General features: G+C 40.1%; 1 protein-coding gene across 2 annotated transcripts; it reads left to right on the top strand.

Annotated features, from left to right (window-relative positions):
* The first annotated feature begins 15,663 nt into the window (after positions 1 to 15,663).
* LOC147845807 (uncharacterized) lies at positions 15,664 to 17,316 on the top strand. 2 transcript variants are annotated; one of them, XM_087245036.1, is made up of 2 exons: positions 15,664 to 15,764; positions 16,694 to 17,316. In XM_087245036.1, the coding sequence occupies exon 2, from the start codon at positions 16,724 to 16,726 to the stop codon at positions 17,201 to 17,203; it is 480 nt and encodes a 159-aa protein (XP_087101162.1). In that variant the 5' UTR covers positions 15,664 to 15,764; positions 16,694 to 16,723; the 3' UTR covers positions 17,204 to 17,316. The 2 variants fall into 2 exon arrangements, with proteins under 2 accessions (XP_087101162.1, XP_087101161.1); XM_087245035.1 differs by lacking the exon at positions 15,664 to 15,764 and adding an exon at positions 16,451 to 16,541.
* Positions 17,317 to 18,280: the final 964 nt, after the last annotated feature.

Genomic DNA, 18,280 nt, shown 5'->3' on the forward strand with positions numbered 1-18,280 from the left:
CACCTCTCTCTCTTGTCACGACTCGAGTTGGGGAAGGGGTGTCCCACCTCACTCCCTATCCCCCCTTCATTTTGCTGTTCTGGCCAGCGGGAGCTTTTCCACAGCCATTCACGTTCACTTTTTCCACCCCAAAACGGGGATTGTTTGAGCCCCATTGGGGGGGGGGGGGACAGCTCCACACGCGCCAGCCGCGGGAGCTTTTGTGACCTGCTACAACCAACATGGAATACGCACCAACCATCGAAAGGGGGGTCCAGACAGCCCGTAACCCCGGCACCACTGACCCTGGCACGTTTCACCTCGCCGGAGTCCACTAGCTTCCCCTCCCAACCAACCACCCTCACTCCCCCGGGAGCAGGGTAGGCGGGGTGGGGGTCAGCCGGGAGCCAGCAAGGATAAACCCAGGGGGTGGGCGGCGTTGCGGGCGGACGGACGGGATGCAGACGCACACACTCGGGCGGGGGTAGAATCGAAGCCCACACCAGCTCGTTCCCTACGCTGCCCCTGGGGCCTCGATTCACCACGCCGGGTGACTCGACCGAACCCACCGAACATCCCCCAGCCCTCGCAGGGCGTGGGGGGCGGGGGCACGGGCCGAGTATCGGCGCGGGGGAAACGGAGTCCAGGGGGGCGGGCTGGCGGGCAGGCTGAGCAGCAGACAAGCTCTGGGTCATTTAGCCAGACGGGCCATCTGGGTCCTTTACCCACAGATCGGGGCGGGAAGGGGGGGCGCTGTGTGCGGAGGGACACCCCCACGCCTCCCTGATACAGCGCCCAGGACGGGGAGGATCTGCCACACCCATAGAGGCCGACCCCATTGGTGCTTTGGGGGGCCTGGGTGGGGGCCTAGCCCCTGGGGCGCCACACTAGCTCCTATCGATCAGTCACCGTGGGGTCTGGCGACTGGACTGTCAGAGACTAAGTCCATATTTTTACGCCTTCCCCGAAACCCTGATGGCAGGTCAGAGATTGAGGGTGTCGGGCAAAAACCTCCAGGCGCGGGACGTCCCGACAAGTAGGCCGGGAAGGGTGGTCTCCCGTCGGGCATGGTTTGGTGGGCTCGGGCCTGGGTCTAACCAACGCCCCGGTGAGCGCCAGGCATAACGTATTCCTGTTGGACCTTTGGCGCTAGATGCGTAAAGATGTGCCGCTGGTGAACCATTGATGGGGCCTCTGAGATCCAGCGTTGGGGGGGGGCCTGTGCCTTGCGCGCTCTGCCCGAGGCACACACACTCTCCGGCGGCAAGAGCTGGTTCCAAAGGACCCCCTAGATTTGCACCTAATCACCAGCCGTGCCCGGGCACCCCACTATTAAGCCCGGGGACACTAACTCCTCCAAACCGCATGGATCAGACAGACGTGCTGCTGGTGACCCAACTGGCCAAGACGTACCGCTGGTGGCCCAATCGGTCTTTGGGTTTGTGAATGGGTCACCACCGGCCCTGGGCTCGTGTATGGGGCACCAGCCGCACGTCGTTTTAGCCTCCGTCAGCGGTGGGGTCTTATGTTTGCTGCGGGAATATGAGCGCTGGGAGGCGGGTTAGCAGCTCAGCAATGGACCCCTAGCTCCCCCGGGTTCGAACGCATCTCCTGGGGCTTCTTTGATTGCATTTGAGGCCTGGGTCTTTGGCTGAACCAGGGCAGTTACGCGCACCTAGCTCCCCCGGGTTCGAACGCATCTCCTGGGGCTTCTTTGATTGCCTTTGAGGCCTGGGTCTTTGGCTGAACCAGGGCAGTTACGCGCACCTAGCTCCCCCGGGTTCGAACGCATCTCCTGGGGCTTCTTTGATTGCCTTTGAGGCCTGGGTCTTTGGCTGAACCAGGGCAGTTACGCGCACCTAGCTCCCCCGGGTTCGAACGCATCTCCTGGGGCTTCTTTGATTGCCTTTGGGGCCTGGTTCGATCAACCGCGAAATCGGAAATTGCACTAAGTCCTTCATATGTGTCTGTTATCGAAAACTTGACGGCAGGTCAGCGAAACCCAGGGACTCGCTACCCCCCCCTCCAGGCGCGGGTCATGCCGGAGAGAGTGGTCTCTATCTGGGCATGGCTTGGTGGGCTCTCCCCTGGGTCTAACCGACGCCCCCGGTGAGCGCACTAATGTTTCAGCTGATGCGTAAATTGGTACCGCTGGTGCACCATTGGCCTCCAGGGCTCCATGTCCCGCGCTCTTTGCCCAATACACCCTCACTTATCCCGGGGAACCACTGATCGCCAAAGACCCCCCCCTCCTGGCTCTCTGACCCCCTCGCTTACCGTTGGTGACCCAAATAGGCCTTTGCGCGCGCTGGCCTGCGGGGATATGAGCGCTGGGAGGCGGGTTAGCAGCTCAGCAATGGACCCCTAGCTCCCCCGGGTTCGAACGCATCTCCTGGGGCTTCTTTGATTGCCTTTGAGGCCTGGGTCTTTGGCTGAACCAGGGCAGTTACGCGCACCTAGCTCCCCCGGGTTCGAACGCATCTCCTGGGGCTTCTTTGATTGCCTTTGAGGCCTGGGTCTTTGGCTGAACCAGGGCAGTTACGCGCACCTAGCTCCCCCGGGTTCGAACGCATCTCCTGGGGCTTCTTTGATTGCCTTTGAGGCCTGGGTCTTTGGCTGAACCAGGGCAGTTACGCGCACCTAGCTCCCCCGGGTTCGAACGCATCTCCTGGGGTTTCTTTGATTGCCTTTGAGGCCTGGGTCTTTGGCTGAACCAGGGCAGTTACGCGCACCTAGCTCCCCCGGGTTCGAACGCATCTACTGGGGCTTCTTTGATTGCCTTTGAGGCCTGGGTCTTTGGCTGAACCAGGGCAGTAGGGCGCACCTAGCTCCCCCGGGTTCGAACGCATCTCCTGGGGCTTCTTTGATTGCCTTTGAGACCTGGGTCTTTGGCTGAACCAGGGCAGTTACGCGCACCTAGCTCCCCCGGGTTCGAACGCATCTCCTGGGGCTTCTTTGATTGCCTTTGAGACCTGGGTCTTTGGCTGAACCAGGGCAGTTACGCGCACCTAGCTCCCCCGGGTTCGAACGCATCTCCTGGGGCTTCTTTGAATGCCTTTGAGGCCTGGGTCTTTGGCTGAACCAGGGCAGTTGCGCGCACCTAGCTCCCCCGGGTTCGAACGCATCTCCTGGGGCTTCTTTGATTGCCTTTGAGGCCTGGGTCTTTGGCTGAACCAGGGCAGTTACGCGCACCTAGCTCCCCCGGGTTCGAACGCATCTCCTGGGGCTTCTTTGATTGCCTTTGAGACCTGGGTCTTTGGCTGAACCAGGGCAGTTACGCGCACCTAGCTCCCCCGGGTTCGAACGCATCTCCTGGGGCTTCTTTGAATGCCTCTGGGGCCTGGTTCGATCAACCGCGAAATCGGAAATTGCACTAAGTCCTTCATATGTGTCTGTTATCGAAAACTTGACGGCAGGTCAGCGAAACCCAGGGACGCGCTACCCCCCCCTCCAGGCGCGGGTCATGCCGGAGAGAGTGGTCTCTATCCGGGCATGGCTTGGTGGGCTCTCCCCTGGGTCTAACCAACGCCCCCGGTGAGCTTATCCATAGCGTTTGCCAGCGGTCGTTCCAAAGACCCCCCCCGCTAGAGACCCACCATCCCCCAAATGAGTGTTAGTTGTTTCAAACAGCAAAAAAATAAAATCAATGCATTTCGTTTTCAAAATGAATTTTTTTTACTTTCTATGGGAAGTACGTCAAATGTATGGAGAGACACTGCCAGTCACTGAATTCAGCATATAGGGTTTCTCAGCTTTCCACCACATTCTGTCTTTATTTTATGCACTGTGTTTGGCATCTGTGGTTATCTGTAGCTCAAATGATGGCATTCTATATTCTGTAACTGTCAAAACTCAGATGCGAAAAAAAGTTAGATTTTTTTATGATGGACGAAAGTTTTGAGGACAGTGTGTCAGTACAATCCACACAACCTGAAGTCGAATAAATTTTTTAACGTGCGAAAAGTACGGACGAAAATTTCAGATTCAGTGTGCAATAACCTTTACTTTGCACTACATTGATGATGAGTGGAAGCTGCACCAGAGATGCCTTGAGACGGCAAATAAAACTTGTCAGTGAACTATTGTCAGTGAAATGTAATAAATAAATAAAATAATCATTTATTAATCGTAATCGAGTTAAAATGTTCAATTGATGATTGATGTTAAAATTGATTTTAGGCCAAATCGGCCAGACATCTGCTGACAAGCCCAAACAATCTCTCGGCAATTCATAAATTTTTGATTAAGCAATTGAATTCGTATGAATTCGTACGATTTCATTCGTACAATTTAGTACAATTTGCTCATCCCCAATGATGGTTGGTTTTAGGGGTGGGGTTTTATGCTACACCTCCTTTTTTAAATCATACATTTGTGTACGGCTGACTTAACCACTAAACTGACAAAACGTAAAATATACTTATGATTCCTTGTGAAATCTGGCTGGACTAACTTCTGGAATCTATGTATAAATCAGTAAAAGGTATTTAATTTGGTTGAATACATCCAGGTGTTCACACATGACCCAGGGCACCCTTGTTCAATCAGATTTGAACTTGCAGTTGTTATGCACTTATTTGTCAAAATTACCCATGCTATGATATTTTTGTTGCAGGATCATTAATCATTATTTTCATGCCTCTCTTTTGGGGCTGCAGTATTAAGAAGCGTGGTTTGCACCTACATCGTAATGTGACAATGCAGCGTTTGTTAAACATTAATATTAAGAGTGGAAATTATAATTTTGCCAGAGGGAATAGATTATTAAAGATGTGCTATGGGTTGTTTGTGGCATGTGAGAAAGCTGTGTGACTGTTAACACAGACACATGTCTTATTCTATCAAAATAGTTGGAAAACTGCAGACTGGACAATTTCCTGAGTTGCAAAGTATCCGTGACAGAATGTAGTTGTTTTTATTTGTTTAATTTGCAATTCAGTTTGCTAATCAAATGTAATGGGCTGTAGAGGATGAAACTCGCATCCTTATTTGCCTGAAAATGTGCTGATTTCTTCTAAGTCTGTGTCAGAGATAGATCTGTGAACCTCAGAGGGTTTCGAGCACATGCTGAGAAAAAAATTAGCAGACATGTACACACTTCAAATGCAGAATCTGTCTATACTTGTACAACAGTGAACTAAGAAGTCACTCATAATGATAAACAGTAATTTTAGAAGACAAACTCTCTCTTGCCATGTGGACAAACACGAAAGGGGTGTCAAATCACCTCTGCTGTTCTCTCATTAGCAGGAATCAGAGGGGTTGATGTTTCTAACTCCAACATAATTGCTTCTGTACTTCAAATCTTACAGATGAAAACAATAAAAGAAAATGAATTCTAGCACTTGTGTCTTTGCTTTTATCTATCTATCTATCTATCTATCTATCTATCTATCTATCTATCTATCTATCTATCTATCTATCTATCTATCTATCTATCTATCTATCTATCTATCTATCTATCTATCTACCATGTCTATCATTCTCTCTCTCTCTCTCTCTCTCTCTCTCTCTCTCTCTCTCTCTCTCTCTCTCTCTCTCTCTCTCCTCTCTCTAACTATCATTCTATCTACTGATCCATCCATCCATCTATATATCTATCTATCATTCTGTCTATCATTCTATTGATCAAATTATCTCTAACTACTCTAACCCTTGTTCTATCTATTGATCCATCCATCCATCCATCCATCCATCCATCCATCCATCCATCCATCCATTCATATATCTATCATACTGTCTATCATTCTATCGATTGATCTTTCTCTCTAACTACTCTATATCATTCTATCCATCTATCTGTCCATCCGTCTGTCCGTCTGCAATCTATCTATCTATCTATCTATCTATCTATCTATCTATCTATCTATCTATCTATCTATCTATCTATCTATCTATCTATCTATCTATCTATCTATCTATCTATCTATCTATCTATCTATCTATATATCTATCTATCTATCTATCTATCTATCTATCTATCTATCTATCTATCCATACATACATCCATACATCCATCCATCCATCCATCCATCCATCCATCCATCCCTCCCTCCCTCTCTCTCTCTCTCTCTTTCTCTCTCTCTCTATCTATATATAAATATATATCTGTCTGTCTGTCTGTCTGTCCATCCGTCGTCCATCCATCTCTCTTTCTATCATTATAGTTACCCGTCTGTCTGTCTGTCTGTCCATTCATCTATCCATAACTCTGTTGTTCTGTCTGTCTGTACAGAATGTCTCTAATTTTTTTTCTATCTGTTGCATTATAAAGATTATACTAGAGCTCCCTTTATATCAAGATCTATTCTTTCTAATTTAATTTAAAAGGTTTTTTTTATTCTTACTTTTTATACTTGTGTATTTTTTTTTTTGATTGCTGTTACTCGATTGCATGGTTGCTGCGAACATGGGCGAAGGCTACGCATGTCTGTCTAGATTGTCAGAAACAAATGGAGAAATACAATTTTGACAGCATATTATTATTTGTGCCTCTAAACATTTGAGATGAGAGAGGAGCACATGCAAGAAGCTTTCATTAACCAAAAACAAATTCCTCTTCACGGCCCATATAAACAGAAATACACATAAACAAACATCATGAAGAACAAAATAGCTGTCTTTGAACTCAGAGATAATGCAAGGACTCGAGTGTTTTGACTCTGCCATGCCATTTACATCTAGGAAAAACTAGCCACCAGCTCCAATCAACTTAATTGTATCTCAAAGCTACAAAAGTTGTGTGCAATATGAATTCACAAAGCTTTCTAAGGTCAAGTTGCATAAGATGCCATTGTTGTTTACTGTCTTCTTTGCAAAATTAATTATTTAAATATGAGTATTTTATCTAATGGTTTATGAATGCAAATGTTGCTCTGTCGATGTGTAGGGTTGTTGTTGCCGTATTGTAATTTTTTTAATGTATTTTTTAGCATACTGTGACAGATTGGGCAAAATGAGGTAAGATGGTACACTATTTCATTTCAGCACGTGCAATGCATAATCATGCTCCTCTTGTGCCCCATATTTTCACAAAGGACCTGGGTGGGCTCTTATTACTGGTGTTATTACTTTGTGACCCTGCACAACAAAACAAGTCATGAGCAGTGTAACGTGATAATATTACTTTTCCAAAGTAATGAGTAAATTTACACACTACTTCTAAGAATAAGTAATATCATTTGAGTAATTTTTTTTAAATGTAAAGCGGGTTACTGTTTACCTTGCTTAATTGGCTTTTACAAAATGCAATTGGGAATAAAAATGACCTATAGTTAGGTTGAATAACTCTCAATGAGAAAGCGTGCTGCAAGGGAAAAGACAATCGGCTCACACTCATCATCATCAGGTCTCTTTTTCTCACAGCATCATCAGGTCTCTTTTTCTCACAGCAGTGTACTGTTCTAGTAACTGAATAACTCAGAATATTGGTTTGTTTTGGGTCAGAGGAAGTATCTGGAGTACAGAAAGTACCAGAGTACTAAAGACGCAAATGTTTCACGACAACTCTGTTCAATTTAATGAACTGGTTCTACCGGTTCACTTAAAGATCTGGTTAAAAACAAACAATTAATTTGCGAATCGCCCATCATCACTACAGACAGTCAGAAACAGAAACAATGGCAGGCAGTAGACTTACATTTTTTGCAATGGATTCTTGTTATTTCAAACTCATTAAGGAAAAGAAGTAGTGAAAGAAGTGGATTGATGTTGTGTAGATTATGTGTGAGTAAAACTCTAGAAGCACCTAGAAAAAAAAAACACAACTGAATGCGAAGTACTACACCCGCACCCCACCTTTAGCCATGATTGACATCAGTTCTCCAGGTAAGACAATTACAGTAATACATCTAAACAAAAACATGATTATTGCTTTAATTGTTGAGAAGATGCAGCCACTATCTAACTTTACTGTAGAAGCGATTGCATTTTGTTATATAATAAGATTGTTTTCTATTTTGGGAAACGATTAACACATTTGTTAAGGCCACTTAAAGCAATTTATTCAATGTATAAGCTCAAAGATTTATTTTGATTTGGGGATGTTTTACTGTCTTACTGTTCATTTTGTTATTAAACATTTTAAAGGTTTAAAACTAGTTTTAAAATTAAAATTAGTGCCTTAATATAAATGATTTCATGTTAGTTCTCTTAGGCTTTATTGCAGTCTTTATCTCAATGGACAGTGAATTTACTTAACTAATAACACAAATCATTCAAAAGTAGCAAGCACATTACTTTATATGCTTTCATTAATCTGTATGTACAGCATGTATAGTTCTGGGCTCAAAAAGTTCTCAAAATATAATATTATCCTACATTTTTTAAAGGTAAATGAAGGTGTAGTTTATAAGAGAGGGTTGTTAAATGCAGAGCTTCTCTAAAAAGAAGATGAAAAAGCACCTGCAGGTTCTAAAAGAGATCAAACCTCAGCCAGGTAAGGAAAAATAACGCAAAGTAGCTCAAACGTAATATAACGCATTACTTTCTATAAACAGTAACTAAGTAATGCACTTAGTTACTTTTTTTGGGGAGTAACCCAATATTTTAACACTCTACCTTCAAAAATAACTTTTTACAACACTGATCGTAAGTGTCCAATTTTTTATTTATTTAATTTAATTTAATTTAATTTAATTTAATTTAATTTAATTTAATTTAATTTAATTTAATTTAATTTAATATTTAATTTATGTACATACATAATTGGAGAGCTTTCCATCACAATATGTTGCTGGGGTAAAAGTATTTGAAAATCTGGAATATGGGGATTAAAAAAATCTAAATATTAAGAAAATGCATGTACATTGTTCTGAGTGGGATTTCTTTTTCCCATCATATCTTACTCTCAGCCAACTGCACTGTAGCATTGAATATTATTGACTGACTGTTGCTAAACATGCCTGAGCAGACAATTAATGGAAATTGCTTATTTAATTTTACATGTGCTTTAACATTTTGAGAATTTACATATTTCATTTTTGAGGTTGATAAACTAGTCTATACTCACATACATTTTGTACAATTTCCCGCTGATTAAAGTTATCTTGTCATTTTGAGGGATTTAAATGCATTTAAACGGTTCTAAATGTAGTTTTTTTTTCTCAAAGTCCAGTCCTTTTCTCAAAGTATCAAGAAATATTGTCAAACTGTTATTTTTCTTGTTATTTTCCCACCATTGCAGGAATATTCTAGACGTGTTTAGTAAATCACAGGCAGTATTTGAGGGCAAGTCATATGTAATCACTTGTCGCTGTTGTTTACTGCCTCTGAGAGGCTGCTGGCTAATTGAATGGCTTATACTGTGATGATAAGGGCTCTGCACAGCAAACAGAACAAGGCCTGGGGAAATCAATGGCATTTCAAACGCTCGCCCAACAGCTCTAACCATGAACACATTGGTGTCAGCTATTTGAGCCGTTGTGCACCTTTCTCCCTACTGACAAATAATCTCAGTATGAGGCATTTACAGCACTTCACACACACAGGTCTCTCCACTGCTCTTCCTTTGGATTTAATATTACTGAATATCCAAGTTAAATACAAATACACACAATAAATATATATATATATATATATATTTTGAAGGGATTTATTTTGCCACCAGACAGGTTTGCTTATTACTTATTAATATATATATTTAGGTGTCACTTTCTTTTCATGGTCCTTGTTGTTCATGCTGTTGACTATAAGTTACATTGCAACTGCATGGCAACTTATTCTCATTAGGCTATTAATAGACAGTCTGCTTAATATCTGCTGATACTGCACCATCAAAACATTTTAATAGTGCTGTATAACTGTGAGAAACTATAAGAAACTGACTATATGAACTTTGCAGATACATGCCAGCTTAGACTAACCCCTAACCTTATTACTGTCTGCAAGTACTAGCACTGACACATTATGGCTCGTTTCCACTGACTGGTACAGTACGGTACGGTTCGGTACGGGTCACTTTTATCAGGCTTGCATTTCCACTAAAAGGGCACTCTTTTGGTGGGCGTGGTGTATTGCAGGAAGTTTCAGTTGACGTCATTTTCACTCGAGAAAATGTCCACAGTAAAGCTGTACAGGTCGTTCACAAACCATATGAGAAGCACTTCTCACAAAACCGATGCTTTATACACATAAATACTTCTGTATAAATGTTTATTACTAACTTTTCTATGAACAGGAATGGATTATAACTGTAGATCAATGACAGTGCGAAATAGCCAACTGTAACGCCTGTAATTATATTAAATAAATAAATGCAACATATATGAACACATACAGTTCTTTACAGTCTCATTCATTCGTTTTCTTGTCGGCTTAGTTGGGTATCAAAAAAAAGTGTGGTTCATTCACTCTCCAACTGTCACTGAGTTGCTATGGTTACTACTAATGTTTTGGTAATTTATTTCGTACTGTGATCAAAACTGGATCTAGCTGTGTATTAAATGATTTTATTGCACACCTTCCAGTCAATCAATATCAAGAATTTAAACAGACCATGAAATAAGTTAACATAAACAAAGAATATTTTATTCTATTTTATTAGTGTTTTATTTATTTATTTATTTATTTATTTATTTATTTATTTATTTATTTATTTATTTGTTCATTTATTTATTTATTTTAACAAACTGGTTTGATTTGACCAATAAGTTTGCTAAAAGGGTTTGATTTTTTTTAGCAGTACAAGTGCCGTCTTTAGCTTATGATATCCCAGATCTTCTAAAAGAACAGATAAACCGATGATTGTTACTGTCAGAACCAACATGTGATGATGACAGTTTGTCTGAGGCCTTAAATCTGTGTTTTTTATTCAATATCATTCTTTTGAATTTAATGACAAAAATCCAATCTGTTGAAGAAAACATGGTGTCTGTTTGTAAGCCCCCTGAGGCTCAATGCAACAGGTAGTATGCAGAGAGAGGATGTTCTACAAGAGGTAATTTATCTAAATCCTTCAAAGATGACACAGAGCTTGCATTGCCTTAGTATCTTACATCTATTGAATACTAATATCAGAGGAAAACATTTACTGTTTATGCACCTTTTTCGCTACACTCCATGCTTTGTCTGAATAAATGGGAAACTAGGCTGCTGAAAGTCTGCTAAAAATAAAAACTATGAATAATCAACAACAAAAAAGTCAAAATGAGTCTTGCAGCTAAATTAGCATCTAAATATTAAAATTACTGTAAAATTACACTAATGGAGTACAGTATTTTTAATAACTGTACGAAATAGAAAATAATTTGTAGGGAGAGTTTTGACAGATATTCTTGTGATAATAGTGTTGCAGTAAAATATCAAACACAGCAATAATTAAAAAAATAAATAAATAAATGGGGGGAAGACACGGTGGCTCAGTGGTTAACACTGTCTCTTCACAGGTTCGAGTGCTGACTAGGCCAGTTGGCATTTCTGTGTGGAGTTTGCATGTTCTCCCGTGTTGGCATCCAAAGACATGCGCTACATGTGAATTGATCAATTAAATTGTCAATAGTGTATGTGTGTAAATGTGAGAGTGTATGGGTGTTTCTCAGTACTGAGTTGCAGCTGGAAGGGTATCCACTGTGTAAAACATCTGCTGGATAAGTTGGCAGTTCATTCCTCTGTGGCGACATCTGTTTAATAAAGGGACTAAGCCGAAGAAAAATGAATGAATGAATAAAGAGAAAATATGGCATAAATAGATCTATGATGATATTTATTTTGTGTTTGCTGTTATTCTATTTCTTTCTCATTTCTGCTTAAGGTTGTTGGGCCTATTTATTTGATTGTTCTTGGATTATTTTGATCTGTGTTATACATATATTTTGTGTTTTTATCCTTTGCTTGCATAGGAATGCATCTTTGTTTTTAGTTTGCATGAGTATTAGTTTTGTTAATCGCTTTTGTTTGCTTATTTGTTTCCTATTTTATTCCTAATTGTTGTAATTTATGTAAATAAATAGAAGGGCTGGTGTGTGTGAAATGAATGTGCACGTCTATGTCCAGAGATTACAGCAGCTCTGTAATCCGACACAGTGGTTTGCAAGGATTGTCTGTAATTTTTTTTGTATTAAAGGTATATTACAGCCAAAAATAATAATAATAATGTCATCATTCTCTCACCATTGTTTTAAATCATTAAAGTTGTGTTTTTTTCTGTTAAACACGAAGGAAATATTCTGAAAAAAAAAGCTGAAAACCTGTAAGCATTGACTTCCATTGTAAGAAAAACAAATACTATTGAGACTATTAGTTTTTTTTTCCTATTATGTAAGTTAATGGTTACAGGTTTTCAGATTTTTTAGATTATCTCATTTTTTGTTCAAAAGGAGAAAGAAACCTATTATTACTTAATATTATAATGGAATATATCTTCACCCAAATTTAAAAATTATTACCCTTTACTTGATATAAAACAGTTTGATTTTAGAGGATAATGATTTATATATATATATATATATATATATATATATATATATATATATATATATATATATATATATATATATATATATATATATATATATATATAAATTCCCCACACTCATTAAAAAATATCTCTCATTGTCTTCCCTAAAGGTTTGGAACCACATGAGGTTGAGTAAATAGTAAATTATTCTGTTTTGGGTCAACTTTACCTTAACTTGCCATAAACCATCTAGCAGAAAAATATCTTCATCACACAATTAGCAGTATCTGATTTATTTGGCTTGGTATATAGCTAGGAATGTCAAATGGCCAAAAATGGTCAAATCTACACTAAAAACCAGTGTTCTTAACAAAATATTAAAATCAAATAATATAAGGAAAATATCAGTTTTCAGTAGTGAGCACTATAAACTCTTTTGTAGGCTAAAAATCAACAGAAGTGAATGAGAACAAATGTCTTAACACAAGTTACATTGGCTCCACCTCTTGAAAAATAAAGTAGAGAATAATTATTGTTTAAGCCTAAATTGTACAGTAAATACTAATTTACTGTACAACTGTCATTTAAATTTTTTTAAACTTTAATCATTATTCTTCAAGCCATTTGATTTTACCCATTGGATTTTTATAAATTGTTTCAAATATATTACAATATTCTATAATGGCTTATTTTATCTATTTTGATTCTTACAGGTTGGGGAAAAGTATGTGATTAATATATGTTACATCAAATGATAGAACATGCAATTACAAAAAAATACCATCAAAAAGAGAAGATATTCATCTGTTTGACAGCACCCGTGTTGCAAATCCTCACAACACAAACACATAAAACACGGAAACGTGCAGCATTTTCTCACAACACATCGAAATATTTCAAGAGGATTCTAAAACTTGACGGACTCGGCTATTTAGGTTATGGTTGTTTAAGCTAATACAATTCAAAATACAAGGGAATCAGGATTTTAAAATAAACAAACAAAAAACTAACCTTTCATAGATCACCTACAACTTCACTGAGCAATAGTCACAGCACAGTGGCATCACGTTTTTGAGTCCCTTGAAACATTTCCACTGTGTTCCGTTCAATTGGTGTTGTGAGAAAATGCAGCGTGTTTTTTAATGCTTGTGTTGTAAGAAAATGCAGCGTGTTTTTTAATGTGTATGCATTGTGAGGATTTGCAGCATGTTTTATCAAACTAATGAACATCTCTAAATTTGCTGGTGTTTTTTTTAAATTGCATGTGTTTTCTTAAATTGCAGCACATAAGCTTGCTCGGCCACAGTAGATATTGGATATTTAGAAGCATCAACAGTGTTGCCAGATTTGGCAGTTTCCCGCACAATTGGGCGGCTTTGAATTTATTTTTGCGGGTAAAAAAATGGCATTATTGGGTTCACAAAATTTGAGCAGTTTTGAAACATAAATATTACATGCAACATTTAACAAAACTGTGTGCTCCGACCAGTGCATAGTGCAAACCGTGTGGGCCCACCCACAAGAGAAGGTGAAAGAAAGTTGTATCAAAATCAGACTCATCTGACTTCACGTGCACGCACATCATACAGCGCCTGCAAATAAACTCACATCAATTTATAATGACACTCATTCATTCATTAAATTTCTTTTTGGCTTAGTCCCTTTATTAATCAGGGGTCACCACAGGAATGAAACTTATCCAGCATATGTTTTACACAATGGATTTTTCATGACACTTTTATTTATCTTTTTTCCCCCCCGCAGTTAATAGCAACATAGAGGCATTATCTGCTTGACAAGCATTACATAATTATGATCAAAAGAATTTAAAATGCCAAATGGGATGATTTTATACCTTATTTGGAAAGTAAAACATACTCTAATAGGCAGTGTAATCAACATTAAGTGTAGTGTTTGGGTGAGAGGGGGGCAGTGTTTCAATGTGATCTGGTTATGTTGTGGTTTTGTGATTGCTGATTTTGGTTGCTGTATGGTTAAAAATATGACAGTAAAGTAACTAGGTTAATTTTGATTTAAATAAATTTAAATAATAATATAATTATTATTTTTTTTGTGCATTTGGACTGGTTGTGGACAGGAAAAGTCAGTTATATCCAGCCTGATCTTACAAGAAAACGTAAGTATTTAAGTGGCTAAATTGTACAAATACGTACAAGTTCAGTTGTACGAAATTGTACGATTTTAAAAAGGAGGCGTGGCACCTAACCCCACCCCTAAACCCAACCATCATTGGGGGATGAGCAAATCATACTAAATTGTACGAATTAGATCATAAGAATTAGCCACTAAATGAAAAAGTTAGGAATTGCAGTGAGATTGTGTTGTTATATCTGGCAACACTAAGCATCATAAGTATGAAAGTAGTTCTGCATCATAATTACAACAAAAAGTTTGCCATCAGGAGAAAAAATATATTTTACCTTTAGGCATACAGCAGCTTGTCATCAGGGCAGCATCCACGAAAATACACCGTGTCTGTGCGCTGTGGTACTAATGTACCCTTCAGGCCACCGTGACAAGCTGTCGCACCCCTAAAGGTACAGAATTTCCACTTTTTTTTCCCCTTGACAGTACAGTATTCTCATTAAGTTTTAACAAGTTACAATGCCAGCGGTGCTGTTTTTTCCGTAAACAGACATCACGGCATGTCTGACGTAACAGGCTGATAATCAAGCCTCAGGACACTAGTGGGACATTTTAAATGACTATGTAATGAATATAAAAGCTTTGAGTCAGAACAGCTGAGCCTAATTGTACAGACTGCACAAAAAGATGACGCAATTAGAAAGTCCCTTAGTCCATCGCAATATCATTTGCTCTCATGGCATTTGGTGAATCAAAATAAAGGTAGGCCACGATAAAGGCTACTGTTTTGTAAATGTTATTAATGTTGGCCTTTCGGAGCGTTATTAGCAAAGCTCCTTAATGATACGCGACACAATGCAGTGTAAATCATCATGCTGTCAGTCGCACGCTACACAAAAGGCTCAGATAAATGAACAGAGCAGCTAATGAGAATAGTTTCCCGCACAGAGATGAATGTCTGTTTTACATTTGTGTAATGTTTCGCTGAAGTTAATTGCAGTCTGGGCGATTTAAATTATCGCAGGAGTGTGTTATTAGCTACAGCTCCTGTGTTCTGAAAATGCTCTGTTTATGACTTTACGGGTTTGTTATAGAAATACACTCCTCTGCCAAGACTCCCATACTAATGAGATCAATTGCCACCCGTTTTAATTGTTTTTTTTTATCGTCTTCCCATCTGTCTTTTAGGCCAGGCAGAATGTTCCAGAACTTAATTGCTCAAGAGGGAGAACGAGACTGAGACGGGATTACTTCAAAGGATCTTTCTGCCACCAAACAAATAAAGGTTCGTACCACGCAATCAAACAAACGTCAATTAGCAAGCATCACATCCCGTTCCCTCTTTCAGCCCAATTAAGCGGATGGAAGTCTATCACACAAACATGCCATTGCTTAAAGACCTCTGAAAGAAAACTGGCAAAAGATGTCCACTGAATCCAAGCCTTCCGTCCATTTTCCAATTAAAGACCATGATCTACTAACGAACAAGCAAGTCTGGCAGTCAATAGGTTGTTTGATCGGACGTTTGGCTTTTGCTGGCTGCTTTTAAAGGATTAAAGAATGCCTCCACTCAGGGAATGCAGCTTCTTTGGCTGTTCACGACTTTTAGGCCCCGTTTACACTGCCAGTTAAACGTGACCCAATTCAGAATTTTTTCTTGTATGTGACACAGATCTGTTCACGGATTTGTTCTATGACCGTTTAAACACGAAAAAAAATGCATGAATTCAGATGTTCAGAGATTGGTTTCAGTCCTCCTTCATATGTGGAAATAAATTAGATATAAATCGGATATGTTTCGGGTCCTGTGTTCCACATGTGCTTGTTTTCACAAATGTGACCTTCCCCATGTGCTCCTTTATTCTGTTTCCCACCATTCCATTATGTTCATTATTTCCACCTGTGTCTCACCTCTGTATGCAATTAGTTTAATCATCCCCAGTGTATTAATTGTCCCTGTGCTTAGTTATTCATGGTCCGGTATTCTCAGTTGTTCTTTGTCATCACCCATGTTGTTCCTGTGTCTTCTGTGTTTTTCGATTGTCCATCAAAGTTAGTGTTTGTAAGTAAATCTACGTGTTTGATAAATTTTGCAATCCTTATGCCTTCCTGAGTGAGCCAAGGCGTTACGTAATACCTGACCCAAAAAAAAAAAGTTTGTGGTGTGTTTTCCCTCAATTTTTTTTATAGTCATTTTTTTTTTTTTTGCCCCAGTGTTTTCTATTTATTCTCCTCCGGTTTCTCATGGAATCCATTTACACCCCCGAATTCCTGATCCTCATGATGAAGCAGGGAGAAAGCACCTTAGAGGACCGTACAGACAGATTCCTGTTTCTGGTGAATCGATCCAGCTGGCCGGACGACGGGCTCTGCGGGTTCTACAACTCCAACTTGAACGTTAGTTGCAGAAGACTGTCGTCCAAAAATGGTTCTTGGGGCAATCTCGCCACTTTTGTGCAGTGGACACTGGCGAGGAACAGACCATCGTTCACCGCCTGTATGGAAGAACTCGTCAGTGCCACTCCAGACCCAGTTACCAGCCCAACAACCATCTCCAGAGCCCACCGCAGACGGAGAGTATGTGAGCCATCACGATCCAGAGCAACAGAGCAGAACATCACTGAACAGAAGGAGCTCAACCAGTTGTGGGTGATGATCACATGGCGCAACTCTCCGCCTGAGAGACAGGCTGCAAACGCTGTTTGTATAATCTTTGTGCAGTGATGATGTTTATATTCATAAAAGGTCAGTTAAGTTTGCATAAATTTGCATGAATTTAATGTTTTAACATTTTAAAGTGTCGTGATGTGATAAAATAAGCTTGACATAAAAAGTAATTATTGTAAAGTTATTTTATTTCAAACTTTCATAAAAAGTTATTAAATGTAACATTAACTTCAAGTTAAACACAATATTAGTATATACTGAAATTGGTTTTGCTGGTGAAAAGAAGTTATGCACAATGTATGAAACACTATTTTAATCATGTATGGAACACCATTAATACCTATCATCTTCCAAACATATGCTTAGGCGGCACTTTTCCCATCTTTTCTTAAAAACTACTTTTTCAAAAGACATCAATCAAAATTTGGATTGTACAATATGTATTCACGCAGAGAACTATCACACAGACATGCTTACCTGGCTTTCAATTAAGTATTGGTCGTTTGAGTGCGCTGAATAGTGTAAAGTGTATGGAACTTAGTCTACGTTACTTCTCCGCGATTAATTGGCGAAGAAGGAAGAGTGTGTATGGAGACTCCTATGCGGTAAAGAATAACAGGAAGAAACATGGAGGAGGAAAGTGGTCAGTGGTTGATGGCAGAAGTTACCTGCCTTGTTGCCCTGTGTGTGTGGAGAGTCATATCAAGATAAGATTAAAGGGACCTACAGAAACATCTTTTTTTGAAGATATTGTGGCTGCAATGGCCGAGCAGGGCTACAAACATTCCTGGCTACAGTGTCACTGAAAAATAAAGTCACTAAAATTCAAGTACAAAGTAGTGAAAGACCACAACAATAATAGTGGTCACAGGTGAGTTACATCCCCATTTTATGACCAAAATTTGGGCGACAGTCCTTATATAACCCATAGGCACAAGCTGCGAAGACGGCCCTTTCCCTTCTCCTCCGCCTCAAAATCCTTTCAAAGTTTGGCAAACTTTGCATAATTCCCAGAGCTAAAAGCAAGACAAATTCTTTCATCAAGGTGTAAATGCTAAAAGCCGCCTTTACGCATGCGCAATGTCGTAAATTGTATGGCAAGTGTAAACACATGAATTAGGTCACAATTAAAAA

The sequence above is a fragment of the Danio rerio genome, chromosome 3 (assembly GCF_052040795.2).
Source record: "Danio rerio strain M-AB ecotype USA chromosome 3, GRCz13ab, whole genome shotgun sequence".
NCBI classification, from domain to species: domain Eukaryota; kingdom Metazoa; phylum Chordata; class Actinopteri; order Cypriniformes; family Danionidae; genus Danio; species Danio rerio.

Coding starts and splice junctions, on each gene's coding strand:
- LOC147845807 (XM_087245035.1), top strand. CDS start 16,452: ATGGTCCGGTATTCTCAGTTGTTCTTTGTCATCACCCATGTTGTTCCT. Junction 16,542..16,693: donor GTCCATCAAAGTTAGTGTTT/GTAAGTAAATCT, acceptor TTTTTGCCCCAG/TGTTTTCTATTTATTCTCCT.